General features: G+C 35.1%; 1 protein-coding gene across 5 annotated transcripts in view; it reads right to left on the minus strand.

The window, feature by feature from the left end:
- The window catches only part of HELQ (helicase, POLQ like), a 40,558-nt gene that overhangs the window by 16,047 nt on the left and 10,354 nt on the right, over positions 1-14,157 (minus strand). For 4 of the 5 annotated variants that reach the window (XM_067736450.1, XM_067736449.1, XM_067736451.1 and 1 more), the window contains exons 7-11: positions 13,634-13,732; positions 12,185-12,330; positions 8,932-9,171; positions 5,592-5,733; positions 5,104-5,208 (exon numbers count right to left, since the gene is read on the minus strand). In XM_067736450.1, coding sequence (XP_067592551.1) covers positions 5,104-5,208; positions 5,592-5,733; positions 8,932-9,171; positions 12,185-12,330; positions 13,634-13,732 — 732 coding nt within the window. Of the gene's footprint in view, positions 1-5,103; positions 5,209-5,591; positions 5,734-8,931; positions 9,172-12,184; positions 12,331-13,633; positions 13,733-14,157 lie in introns of those variants that run through there. The other variant, XM_067736454.1, reaches the window with a different exon arrangement.

Consider the following 14,157-nt stretch of genomic DNA (forward strand, 5'->3'; position numbering starts at 1 on the left):
TCTGCTTCAGTTCTAACTCTAAAGATTTTCCCACTTCTCCACCCGGTCTGTAATTCCGGCCTCTTTCCACAACTAGAGCCCTGTTGTGAAGCCTTACCCCAAGGAGTAGGAGGAACCCTGATGGCCTGTCCTCCTCAGGACGGGGCCCCGTAGTCTCCTATGGGCAGGCTTGAAACAACAGCTGCCTATAGGCTAATCTCCTGAGCTGACTCTGCCTGGACTTCTTGCTGCTGTACTTCAATTGTTAAAACAGAAAACAACGGTTGCATTGCCAGGCCCATAAAACCAGACTTTTGTGGCCAAGTCAGTTCCCCCAGGAGTCCTGTACCTGAGAGCACTGGTCTCAGTGCACAGGGAGTGCACTGAAGTCCCAACTCCCTCCTAATTCCACTGCCTTTTGTGGAGTCCTCACTCATGACATACTCATATTTGTCAGATGTATAAACATTTTCCTCCGCCTTTTCATTTGTTAAGCAGGGTCTTTTGAAGAGAATTTTAAAATAATGATGAAGCCTATTAAATTGATTTTTTTCTTTCATGGTTTACGGTTTTTGTTTCCCACGTAAGAACTCTTTGCCTACCCCAAGGTAACAAAAATTTTTTCCTAGATTTTCTTCTAGAAGTTTTATTTTAGCTTTTAGGTCTAGGTCTATGATCCATTTTGAGTTAATTTTTTTGGACAGTGGGAGGTAAGAGTTGGGGTTAATTTGTCTGTGGTTGTTCCATATTGGTATCTACTTGTTTCAGCACCATTTATTGAAAAAAAAATCCTTTCTCCATTTAAATACCTTGGCACCTTTGTTGAAAATGAATTGATCATATATGGGCCTAATTCTGGACTTACTGATCTATTGGTCTATATGTCAATCTTTGCACCAATATCACACTGTTTTTAATTATTGAAGCTTTACAGTAAGTCTTGAAGTCAAGTTCTTTTACAAAACTATTTTTGGCTATTCTATTCCTTTGCATTACCAAATAAATTCTAGTATCAGTGTGAAATTTCTACAAAAAAACCTGTTGAGATTTTGATTGGGATTGCACTGAATTTATAGGCCAATTTGGGAAGAAGTAACATCTGAACAAAAGTGAGTGTCCCAATTCATGAACATGCTATCTCTCTCCATTTATGTAGGCCTTCTTTAATTTCTCTAAGCAGTGTTTCATAGTTTTCAGTGTATAGGTCTGACACATATTAGTTAAATTTACCCCTAAGTATTTCATGTTTTTTTTGAATTTACTGTAAATGGAATTGTTTTTCCAATTATTTGCAGTAAGTATATAAAAATATAATTGAGTTTTGTACATTGACCTTGTATCCTGTGACACCACTAATTACACTCTGGTTTTTTGGACATTCCTTTGGATTTTTCTTGAATTCAATGCCATCAGCAAATAAAAGACAGTTTTACTCTTCCTTTCTAAACTGTTTGCTTTATTTTTTCTTCTTGTCTTATTGTATTGGGTACAAGTTCTGATATATGTTGATTAGTAGAGTGAGAGCAGATTTCTTTTCCTGATCTTAGGGGAAAAAACATTTAGTTTTTCACCATTAAGTGTGATGTTACCTGTAGTTTCTTTTTTTTTTTAAATAAACAACCTTTATCAGATTGAAGAAGTTCTTTTCTACTCCTAGTATGTTGAGCTTTTATCATGAATGTTGAGTTCTGTCAAATGGATAATTATCAATATACTGATGAACTTTGAATGTTAAACCAACTTTGCATTATTGGAATAAATTCTGATTGATCATGGTATATTGTTCTAATAATGTATTGTTGTATTACTAGTACTTTGATATGGTTTTTTTTTTTTTTTTTTTTGCAGCACGTGGGCCTCTCACTGCTGTGGCCTCTCCTGCCGTGGAGCACAGGCTCCGGATGCGCGGGCCCAGCGGCCACGGCCCACGGGCCCAGCCACTCCGCGGCATGTGGGATCCTCCCGGACCGAGGCACGAACCTGCGCCCCCTGCATCGGCAGGCGGACTCTCAACCACTGCGCCACTAGGTAAGCCCTGATATGGGTTTTTATATGTATGTTTACCAGAGACATTGGCTTGTAGTTTTCTCTTCTTGTAATATCTTCGTCTGGGTTTGGTATCAGCATAATGCTGGTCTCATAAGATAAGATGAGCAGTGTTCCATCTTCCTCTACTTTCTGAAAGAATGTGTGTATGACTGATATTATTTCTCCTTTAAATGTTTGTTAGAACTCACCAGTGAAGTCAGTTGGGCCTAGAGTTTTCTTTGTGGGAAAGTTCTAAATTATAAATTCAATTTCTTTAATAAATATAGGACTATTCAGATTTTTTATTTCTTCAGTCAATTTCGGGAATTGTGTCTTTCAAGAATTTTCCCCATTGGACTTCCCTGGTGTTGCAGTGGTTAAGAATCTGCCTGCCAATGCAGGGGACGTGGGTTCAAGCCCTGGTTCTGGGAAGATCCCACATGCTGTAGAGCAACTAAGCCCGTGCACCACAACTACTGAGCCTGTGCTCTAGAGCCCGCCAGCCACAACTACTGAACCCACATGCCACAAATACTGAAGCACGCATGCCTAGAGCCCGTGCTCCACAAGAGAAGCCACAGCAATTAGAAGCCTGAGCACCTCAATGAAGAGTAGCCTCTGCTCGCCGCAACTAGAGAAAGCCCACGCACAGCAACGAAGACCCAACACAGCCAAAATTAAATAAATAAAATAAGTAAATTAAAAAAAAAAAGAATTTCCCCCATTTCATCCAAGTTGTTGAATTCATTTTTCAGTATTCAAGGATACAGCTATTCAAGGGTAATTCCTTACTACCTTTACTATCTCTGGGATATCCAGTGATGACCTTCCTTTCATTCCTGATATTGGTAATTTATGCGACTCTCTTTTCCTTCTGATCAATTCAATCAATAATCTTACTGATCTTTTCAAAGAACTAGCTTATGGTTTCATTAATATTTTCTCTTGTCTATTTTTTGTCATTGATTTCTGCTTTTATCTGTTATCATTTCCTTCCTTCTACTTACTTTGGGGCTTTTTGTTTTGTTTTGTTTTAGTTTCCTAAGGTGAAACTTAGATCACTGACTTTGGATCTTCCTTGAATTTTAATAAGCATTTAAAGCTATAAATGTCCCCTTAAGCACTTCTTTAGCTGCCTGCCACTAATTCTGATATATGTTTTCATCTTCATTCCATTCAAGATATTTTCTAATTTCCCTTGTGATTTCTACTTTGACCATAAAAGTATGCTGTTTAATTTCCAAATATTTGGGTATTTTCCTGATACCTTTCTATTATTTATTCATTTTTAAATACTTATTTATTTATTTGGCTGCATTGGGTCTCAATTGCAGCGTGAGGGCTTAGCTGCCCCGAGGCATGTGGGATCTTAGTTTCCCGACCAGGGATCGAACCTGTGTCCCTTGCACTGGAAGGTGGATTCTTAACCACTGGACCACCAGAGAAATCCCTACCTTTCTATTATTGATGTATACTATAATTTTGTTGTCATTAGATACCATTCTTTATATGATTTCAATCCTTTAACTTTACTGATACTTATTTTATGGCCCAGAATATGGCCTATTTTGGTGAGTTTTCAAGTGCACTTAGTGAATGTTCCACATTCACAATGGCATACTGGAAAGAGTACAGGCCAGCAAGGCAGGAACCTGAATTATAATCTCATCTAAACAGAACACACTGAATGACCTTAAACCAATCACGAATTCTCTGTTACCTTATTCAATATATAAATGTAATAAGACTCAATGATCTTCATGATCTCTTTCCCTTTTTTATTAATTCCTTGGCAACCCTCCAATTGCAGGTCTTTATTACATTATACATGGATTACTACAGTTGCTTCCAAACTAGCCTTGCAATACTTCTGCATACTATTATTCCCATTTTACAGATAAGACAACTGAGTGAGGTTTAAGAGAGCGTTAGTAATTTACACAGGATAACAAGAGACAGAGCTGTGACCCAGACACAGATATGTGTGATATCAGAGCCCCTGCTCGAAACAACCACAGAACACTTTGACTATTACTCCACTGATAAGTGACTGTGTCACAACTCTTGAGTCTATATTTAAGCACTCTCTCCTGTCTTCCCCAATCTACAGCACACACTCTGCCCCAACTTTTTCCACCCAACCTTCTACTCTTTGGTATCTTCAGCCCTACTCTACAGCTATAATATCTATTGACTGTTACCCCACATCATCTTAAAGTTTCTCATCTTTCATTCTATTTTAAGTACCTGGAATGGCTCATTCCTTCCCTCTGCTTATCTAAAACCTCTATCTCCTTCAATACCCAGCATTAATTCCTTTTCTTTCTTGTAGCCTTTCACTCTTGTAAATGGCCAGGGGATACTGCAACGTTACACCATTCATCCGCAAGGTAATCAAAACCTGTCTCATATCTTTTATTTATCAATTAAATTTTGGATTTTCCCTTAAACCATTCAGGTTGATGAAGAGAGACTACATGATAGGTTAAGAACATTGGTTTTATCATTAAAGAAAGCTGAATTCAAACCCTGGCTTTGCCACTTTCGGGCTGAGTGATTTGGGCACAAAGTTAAAATTTACTTAAGGATAACCCTAAAAAAAGGTTTAGCTCAAGAGATATCCTAAAAAAGAGCGCCAATTTCTAATCTTAGGAAAAAAAGAGTGTTTTCCCATTATGCCCCACCCAACTATTTTTTTTATTTTAATTTTCTGCCTGATAAAGGCTATACTGATCTGACAAATGTTTATGGTCACAGGACTACAATGAACCTTATTCTTAACAGTGGCAGAGATGCAGGATTATCCCACATCAGGACCCATGTCTTTAGAGCTCCTTCTATCCCCCATAGTATACACCAAAGTTTCTTACTTGTAATGGATGCCCAGTTATGATTTGTTGATTTTTCACATTCTTTATAATTCAAAGGACTAAAAATGCACATATAAATCCAGACTCAGATTTATCATGTCACAGACTGTTCTTTTCCACATTAGATTAGAAGTTAACATTTTTTTCATACCTTGTAGTTTTCAAAACTTTTTAACTTCCATTATCTCAGGTAACAGCAATAAGATATAAAAATATTAAAAAATACCTTCAAACCAATCAAAGAGAGAAACAAAGTATGGATTCCCTTGGTGAATTCTTGAACAAGTTGGCTATAACAGTTTTCCAATGGTCTGCTTATTAACTCCAATACCTACAAGAGTTAAAGCATTATTATAAAAAATAAATTTATGTTTTGCATTACTATAAAAAATAAATGGTGTTCCATATAAATTTTATATTTTGCATAGATTGTGTGAAGGCTGGGGGAGATAAAAAACATAAAGACAAAAAAATAAGAATTTAGCAGGTGTTCTCATGAAAATGGAAGAAGATAAATAAGGAAAATACTTTTCATTGTTTGCCTGAAATAGAAAAGTATTTGAACTACTCTTTCTAATTCTTAATCATGGGAGAGAAGGAAACATTAGTTAAAGGAATATTAATAATTAATTTTTAAAAGACAATCTCATAAAAAGGCTAGACCAAAGTCCAAGAAAAGACAACAAAATGACCAACCATCCACCAGATTATTACCTGTTGCTTGTCTTTTTCTTGCAATATAAGAATACTCTCCCCAGTAGAATCTATTCCAGCACGGCCAGCCCTGCCAATCATCTGTTTATATTGATTCTTCTTTAAAAATTCTTTAGCAACATAGGGGGCTCTTAAAATAACTCTATGGAATTGATAAAATTAATTAAAAGTGGTATTCCATCTATAGCAATAGCTTCTATTTTTTAAAGTTTTCATTATATTTATGTGATATTAAATTTAGTAACATATTAACTCAAAATAATAGGCAACTACTGTTTACCAAGAATCTATGATGTCCTAGGCTCTTTATGTACATTATTTATAATCTTACAAAACTCTTGGTGATAACATTCTTTCTTACCTATTTATAAAGGAGTTAACTAAAGCATATATATACGTTAAGTCATTTAGCAAAACTCACAAAATTAGTAATTACCAGAACCATAACTTGAACTTAAGTCTGCTTAGCTGTAAAACATATGGTCAATCCACTAGAGCAATAATCTCAAAATAGTTTTGATTTGATACTCCATAAATGAAAAATCTGACCATGGACCACCAACATATGCATATTCATTTATGAGCTTACAATACTGTCAACATAAAATTGTAGATTTCATCTGATTTTGACCTACAAATATGGTGATTTCAATCCTGTTCACATATACAGAAGTTTGTAGCCAGCTTTCCTATTCAAAGGTGAGAGAAAACCTGTCATTTACCTAAAACAATCAGCCTACCTCTTTATTTATAAATCTCAATGGACAGCCAAGATTACCAAATACATGAAGAAAACCAATGACATAAAAGAAAAACAATGAGAGCATACAGAAAAAATGTCTGACAGAAGCAGATAATATGCAGAACAGAAAAGAACTTTAAAAAATTCTAATTAGTATCCACAGAAAATTCTAAAGGGTACTGTATTCACACTATGAGAGCAGACTCTTATAAAGAAAGGACAATAAAAGAGAGTTCTTAGAAATTAAAAAGAATTAATTAATTTAAACAATTTAATAGAACAACTGAATAATGAATGAAACACAGTTAACGGAATACAATTAAAAACTTATTTTGTTATATAGAAAGTAAAGGTGGGCTTCCCTGGTGACGCAGTGGTTGGGAGTCCACCTGCCGATGCAGGGGACGCGGGTTTGTGTCCCGGTCCGGGAGGATCCCACATGCCGCGGAGCGGCTGGGCCCGTGGGCCATGGCCACTGGGCCTGTGCGTCCAGAGCCTGTGCTCTGCAGCGGGAGGGGCCGCAGCGGTGAGGGGCCCGCATACCGCAAAAAAAAAAAAAAAAAAAGAAAGTAAAGGTGAAGAAATCACATAGCTCATATAGATTGAAAAATGTGTAAGAACAATTAAGAGATGCAAGCTCAATTTAAGAGGTTTCAACTGTCTAACTGAAGTTACAAAAGCAGACAACAGAGAAAACAGAAGAAAAGAAATAATAAAATAACTGAAAAAAATTACTCTAAGATGAATAAAGGCATAAAACTTTAGACTGAAAGCATGTACCAAAGGGCTAAGCCCTATGAATAAGAAGTAGCTAAACTGGGAGAGTTAGGATTGCAGAATTAGATTTCTCAGTTTCTTCAGTTTCAAACCTTGGCTTTGAAACTCATTTGTTGGCCGTGAAGTTGGGTAAGTTACTTCATTATTCAGTGCCTCAGTTTTCCCTTCTATAAAATGTGGATAATAAAATACGACCTTTCTCACAGAGCTGTTGTAAGGATCTATTAAGTCAACGCATGTAAAGCTGTTATGACATGAGTGAGGGCATGTAATAACTGTAATTATTATTATACACTATGACAAAATGTTAAGGTTAAAGAGAAAAGTCTAAAAGCTTCTGGAAAGGGAAAAACAGCACGCCTATGCAAAAACAAAAATGACCAACACTAGCGCCTAAAAGACATGGAAGAATACTACAAGGGCCCCAAAGAAAAAAAACTGAACCTAGAATTCTGCTCCTAGCAAGGTGTTCAAGTGTGAGGCTAAAATAAAGACATCTTCAGCTACGCAAAGATTCAAAAATTTTTACTCCCAATGCAGCATTTAAGAAATAATTACCCAAGGATGGCAAAATAAAAAATGGATCATAGAAGGAAGATGTGAGACACAAGAGGCAGTGGTAGGCACACACACACACACAAAAAGTATAATTTACAGGTAAGTTTAAAGAACTATTGATTATAAGATGAAAGAAAATTTAAAATCTAGAACTAAAATTCCAGGTAAATGCAACAATACATGAGGCAGTGTAGAAAAACACACAAATGCTAAGACTCTTGTTATGTTCAAGCAGAGGATATAGTTATTGATTAATTCTAAAATGACAGAAAAACACAGTTGCGTTTTTTAACAGTTTTACAACTGTTAAAAAATTTAAGAGTAACCATTGAAACAAGAGAAATAGGATACATAACTTCCTTTTTTATTTCAACAATTGTCTGAAAAAATAGAAAACTTAACCAGTGACAGAGTTTGAAAATAAAAGAATAGAAAAAAATATACTTGGCAAAAAATGTAGTCCCAGCATTCAAAATAAAATCACTAAATGAGGAAAACAAGGATGTATTCTATTCATAAAAGGTATAATTCAGCAATAAGATATTTGCAGTAAACCTTTATATACCTAGTTTTGAAATACAAAGCAAGAACTTTTAAAAATGTAAAAAGGAGAAGTTGACAACTCCATCATTACAGTGGGAGACTCTGAAACTGACAAATCAAAGAATCACAAAGAAAAGGGAGGAGCTGATGACTAATAACTGTTATACATTGAGCTATATGAAACTACATACTCAACAGAAAATACATATTTTTTTAAATCTCATGGATGATTTATAAAAACTGACCATTTATTTGAAAAAATGTCACAAATAACAAGGAGTAGAAATCAATTATACTGGTAATAACCAAAAAGATAATCAAGGATCTACTCTTTAAAAAAAGATACTAGACTCAAAAGTCTTTCTGGATGAGTTCTCTAAAGTTTCAAGGAAATCTGTTAAATAAACTCTTTCAGATCATAAAACATGGTCAAAAGCTTGCCAACTGTTTCTACACAACCAGGATAATAAACCATAACATCAAAACCAGATAGGGAGAGTAACAAAGAAAGAAGGAATTCTAACAGCAAGAAATCTACTAGTGTTATTTTTCATTAAAATATTAAAGTAAATAAACCGAACAATCAACTAAGCAAATGCTGAAAAAAACATTTGATAAATTCTCACCCACTACTGAGAAAGAATAAAACAACAAAAAAAACTGTTGGCAAGCTAGGAACTGGAAAGTTTTGAGACCGGCCAACAATGACTTATATCTTACCTTCGAGCTGGTAGGTTAACACCTGCTGCTAGGGTGGATGTGCAGGTAAAAAGACAGAGAACTCCTGCGGAGTACGCCTCTTCCAAGAGCTTCCTTTCATCACTCGTTAAACCACCATGGTGATAAGCAACTCCAAATGGGATGGTGTGCTTTAAAACAGGACACAGGTTGCCATTGCTGATATTCTTCAAGTTCTTAATCACCTCATGTTTTTCTTTCTCTTTGTGTTTCAGATATTCCCTGGGAAAAAGACGTTAGACGTGAACCCTTGATCTTATAGTGACAAAGTACCTAAAATTTTAATTTCAGTAGGTGCATGTAAACATTCTTTTTTTAAAAGAACTTATTACTTTTATTGATATAAATACATAGAATGTTCTTAGAATTTTGATTTGACTTCATTAGCTATTAGGCAGTTTCTCTGAACCTTTTTGTGGATCACAGAGCCCTGTGAAAATCTGCTTAAAACTAAGGAAAAAAATATTCACATAAACACAACACTTTGCATATAATTTCAAGGATTCATGGACTTCCTGAAGTTCAATACTGTACCTCCTATGAATACATGAACTCCAGGTGTAGACCCCTGCTCTAGATGTTACAATTATTTTTTCACAAGAACATATATCTTTAGTGAAGATGATTTGTTTTAAGTCATAAATTTTCTTCTCTGAAGATGAAAACATATATTATTAAATCATATGAATTATATGTAAAACTGTCTAAACTCTAGCATTTTAGAAGCCTCAGTAATATCCTACAATGTCTTCTTACCTAGAAGCACCTATTATTTTAAATTCCCTTCTAGAAAAGAAAAAAAGGAAAGAAAGACTAAGTACAACTAACTACTAACTGACTACAAAGCAACAACTTCTGAATACCAGTAGCAAACAAATATAGTCCAAGATATAAATATAATACACACAGCCCTATGTTGTTTTAGCATGCTTCATGGAAAGCATAGAGAGCTCTGGCTGGTGCTAACTGCACAAGGACAGTCATTTCACACGAAGTTGAGAAATGGGAGGCCAGGAGACAGTGAAGAATTGGGAAGAAAGTGGTCAAGATTCATCAGTGCAAGAACTAGAAGTGGCCGCTGAGTAGGGAGCAGCAGACTTTATGTTACTAATTTCCGGCCAGTGTTTGAGGTCCTGAAAGGGACAAATCCTTCTCAAGGAATTAAGACTTATGGATAATCACCTTATAATTTTAGAGAAGGGAGACATTATTTGTAACTGACCAGATAAGACATAATTATATGGAGAAGGGTTTTGTGGGAGAAGTTGAGATGTGAGCTGGGCCTTGAAGACCAGGTGTTAGAGAGGCAGCAATGAGGGGGCAGGAAAGTGCAGTGTTGGCAGAGGGTAAAGCAGGATTGTAGGCATGGAAATGGGAAGTTCAAGAATAAACAAAGAAGACAAGTAGTTCAGTCTGGATGAAGTGCAGGGTGGATAAAGAAAGGAAGAAATAAGGATGGAAAAGTAAGTTGAGTCATTATCTTAGCATGAATTCTAGGCTAAGAAGCACTGTGGTATCATTTTCAGGGACATTTTTAGGGAAAGTGATATGACCAGAGCTCTGGCAGTTGTCAGCAAATAGTGTTTAAAAGACATCCTTAACTTAGAAGTCAAAGGTGGTAATAGCTATAAAAAAGATAATTTTCCTTGAGATTGAGACAATCACTTGGGAAAAAATCTGCTTCAGTCTTTGCACTTAGACATACAAGCATATTCTAGGTGATTTTACTATACCTGCTTCAAATGAAATGTCTGATTAGGAGGCAAATCATTAAGACATAGGCTGATATTCCAGGACTCTCATGAAATTACGTTCTAAGGACAATACTGAGATCAGAAACCATTTAGCCCCAGATTTTACTTCATCTACATGTAAACTATAGAATAATATGAAAAAGTATGCTCTAAACATGACATTTTAGCCAACAGCCACCAAAAAAGGGGGCTAAGCTATACTCAGAACATTCACCTTATGAAAGCAGCAAGTAATATGGAAAATGTATTTTAGAGGAAGTTTTCCTTCAGAAAGAGTTTAAGAAAGTATCAAGTGTCCATAATAATTCATTAACTAAGGGTTCTGGAGAACCAAATTTTTAAGTAATTCAATATTAAACATCAACATTTATGACCCAAATAAACTGTTATCACCAAAAAGCAAAATAAGTCAAGGATATAACTTGACTAATAATAAACCTCACATCTCCCAGTCAAAAGTTTGTCTCTAAATTTCCCCATCACTTAGTGCTACACTACCTTATTCTAAGAAAACAACTGATTTACTGAGAATATCTCAATGATAATTTAATTTCCTTAGGTTTTTATAGTCTACATCACCACTGTAAAGGCAGACTCTGTTACTGAAATCGGAAACTCCTGAGCTTTATTCCGAACATCTGCATCTCTGTACTAGTCAATGAATTTAACTCTATATTAGATCAATCCATGATGACAGCAGGATTGGAAGGGGAGGCGGAGGATGACTAGATTAGAATCCATAGTACTGGTCTGTGAACAGTGAGATAGCACTGGCTCAGGGGCCAAAAAGAAGTCTGAAAAATATGATAAAAGTACACATGGGACAAAAAGGTACAGAAAAAACTAAACTGTTTATACTTAAGTTCATTTTATACTTATCTCTATGACATAACAGAACCAACATTAACATTTTATAGTATAAAATTACAAACTAATACATTTCTTAATTACTTAGGAAATTCAATTCAAATGTCCACACAACCTAAGTGTGAAGTTTACTAAGAAAACAAAGGCAACAGTACTTAATTAAAAAGAAAGTTAAGCTGAAGATATGATTCATCCACACAGTGATTAGTGATCAGTCCTCTGATCATGTAGGCCAGCAGCTGACCTTGGCTGCATGCTGGACTCTGCCTAGGAGCTTTACAAAATAATGGTGCCTGGGTCCCACTCCCATATATTCTGATTTGTCTTGAATGTAGCTTGGGCACTGAAATTTTAAAAAGGCTCCAAGATGATTCACTGTGCAGCCAAGCCATTATATTAGTCAGCGTTCTCTTACAGGTAGAATTTTTCTCTGGCCATTTCACATATGTGAATTTCACAGTTCAACTTTCTTCAAGGTCAGGGCCTTTAGAATCTATTATAACAACTTAGTATAATGTTCTGCAAGAAGTAATTAGTGCTTGCTGAATAAACAGAACATACAGCATGTAAATCATAATAAAAATGAAACAATATTTTTTAAAAGAGTAACATACTTGCTTAAAATTTTGCATATCATTTCTGCTACATTTTCACAGTTCTTCTTAGTGGGACAAAAAACTAAGCAGGAATAATTGGGAATAACTTCTGTCACCAATGCTACCAAGTGATCAGGATCCATCTTTTTCAGAGTATCAGAATACTGCACAACAAGATTTAGGAACAAAGTAGTTAGCAACCATGAAAGCCTTTCATTTTACCAGTGTAAAAGGTAAGTAAAAAGGTAAGCTTTGAAAGGTAAGTAAACCAACCATAATTTTGAACTTCTCATTTAAAATATGATCATTTAAAAGAAAAGATACAACCTATATTAAACAGCAAAATGTTAAGTCCCACTTTTCTCTTGGGTTATTAGGGTTTCGTTAGGTATATTTAGTTTTAAATAAAGGAAGTGAAAATAGTTAATGTTATTAATAACCCCACTGCACACCCGTCTCCACTGAAGCAGAAGAAGTCCACAGAGAGAAACACAGATTGATCCTAATAATAGTCAAAGAACTGCATAAATAAGCTAAACCTCCTGCTTTACTAACAGTTTTCAAAAACATAGATTCAATCATACTACAGGACATATTTTCAGAAATAAAAAATATATTTATCAAGCAGATGCAAAGAACTCAAAGAACATGAAGAAAAATGTAAAGTTATTTAAAATCTCCTCACTTCCTTCGACTTTACTGAAAACTAATTAAGATACAAATTTAGAATAATATACCTTTATAGAATTCTAAAACTGTTGTAAAATCCCTTTCTTCCTTTTAATGTCCTTCACATAAATCACAGAACATTAACATAGTATACATTAACATTTTCATACACCAGTATCTGAGCTATACAGCCCACAAATATTTCTTCTTGTTTTGCTGTTGTTGCTGAATGAATAAACATTTATGGGAGAGGTCTCCAAACGTTCTTGGTTCCTGGAGCCCCAAGGTCAAAAGAAATAACTAACAGTTCTGATTCTTAGGTAGTTAGGTCCAAACAACTTAATAAGTATGTATTTCCTCACAAATTAGTAGCCATCTAAATAAATAATACACATCAACTGAATAAAATTTTTTTTATTTCATTCTTAAATAACCATCAGAGCCCACTAACAGGATGTGCACACAACTGGGCCCTGCAGTCTTTCAAATCTTAGAAATCCTCATTTCCTGTCCCACATTGATTTTCACATGGTATTTGCTTACAGTAAGTGCAAAAACAACCCCCAACTTCACAAAGATACAATATCGTAGAAAGTAATGTAGTGTGATCTAATGTTGACATAGGAAACTGCCTATCTTGAACCAGTAGTTTGTGTGGTGTCCAAGAGTTGTCAAGCATCAGCTGTTTCTCTGAAACAACTAAACTACCCCATGGTACCCATGCAACTCTTTTGTGGTGCCCCAGGGAAGCCGGGCACAAAGTCTGGGAACCTCACCTTTAGGGATTATCAAGGTTACCTTATAGTTAAGGAGACGTGAAAAAGTCATGCCATTCTCAGCTTTGCTGTCAACCTCATATATTGTGTCCTTTATTTTCAGATATTCTTTTAATTCAACCTCGAATTAAAAGGACATTTGCAATTAATATCACATGTAAATTCCTTTTTCCAGAGTATCAAATTTTGTAAAATATGTTGTAAAAAGGAAAGATATACAAAAATTTTAGCTTTTCTAAGGTATGTAGAATGCTTCAACTTAAAAGTTACTTCTTTCCCATTTAAGTTTATTTTTCCCTTTAAATCAAAACAGGGATTAATATCCTTGAAGAAATACTTATGAATTGAATAGCCACATACCTAAAAGAAAATCAGATACTTGTATGTGTCACAAGAGGAAGTATAAATGAGTCAAGTGTTCAGACTCTATCTTTTATTAAGGAGTTATTTATGGTATTCCTCAAGATTTATAGCTTCATTAGTCATCAGTTTTAATCTAAAACTGACCAAATTATTAATTTAACTATTTGTAGACAAAAAAAGCTT

The sequence above is a fragment of the Pseudorca crassidens genome, chromosome 4 (assembly GCF_039906515.1).
Source record: "Pseudorca crassidens isolate mPseCra1 chromosome 4, mPseCra1.hap1, whole genome shotgun sequence".
NCBI lineage: Eukaryota > Metazoa > Chordata > Mammalia > Artiodactyla > Delphinidae > Pseudorca > Pseudorca crassidens.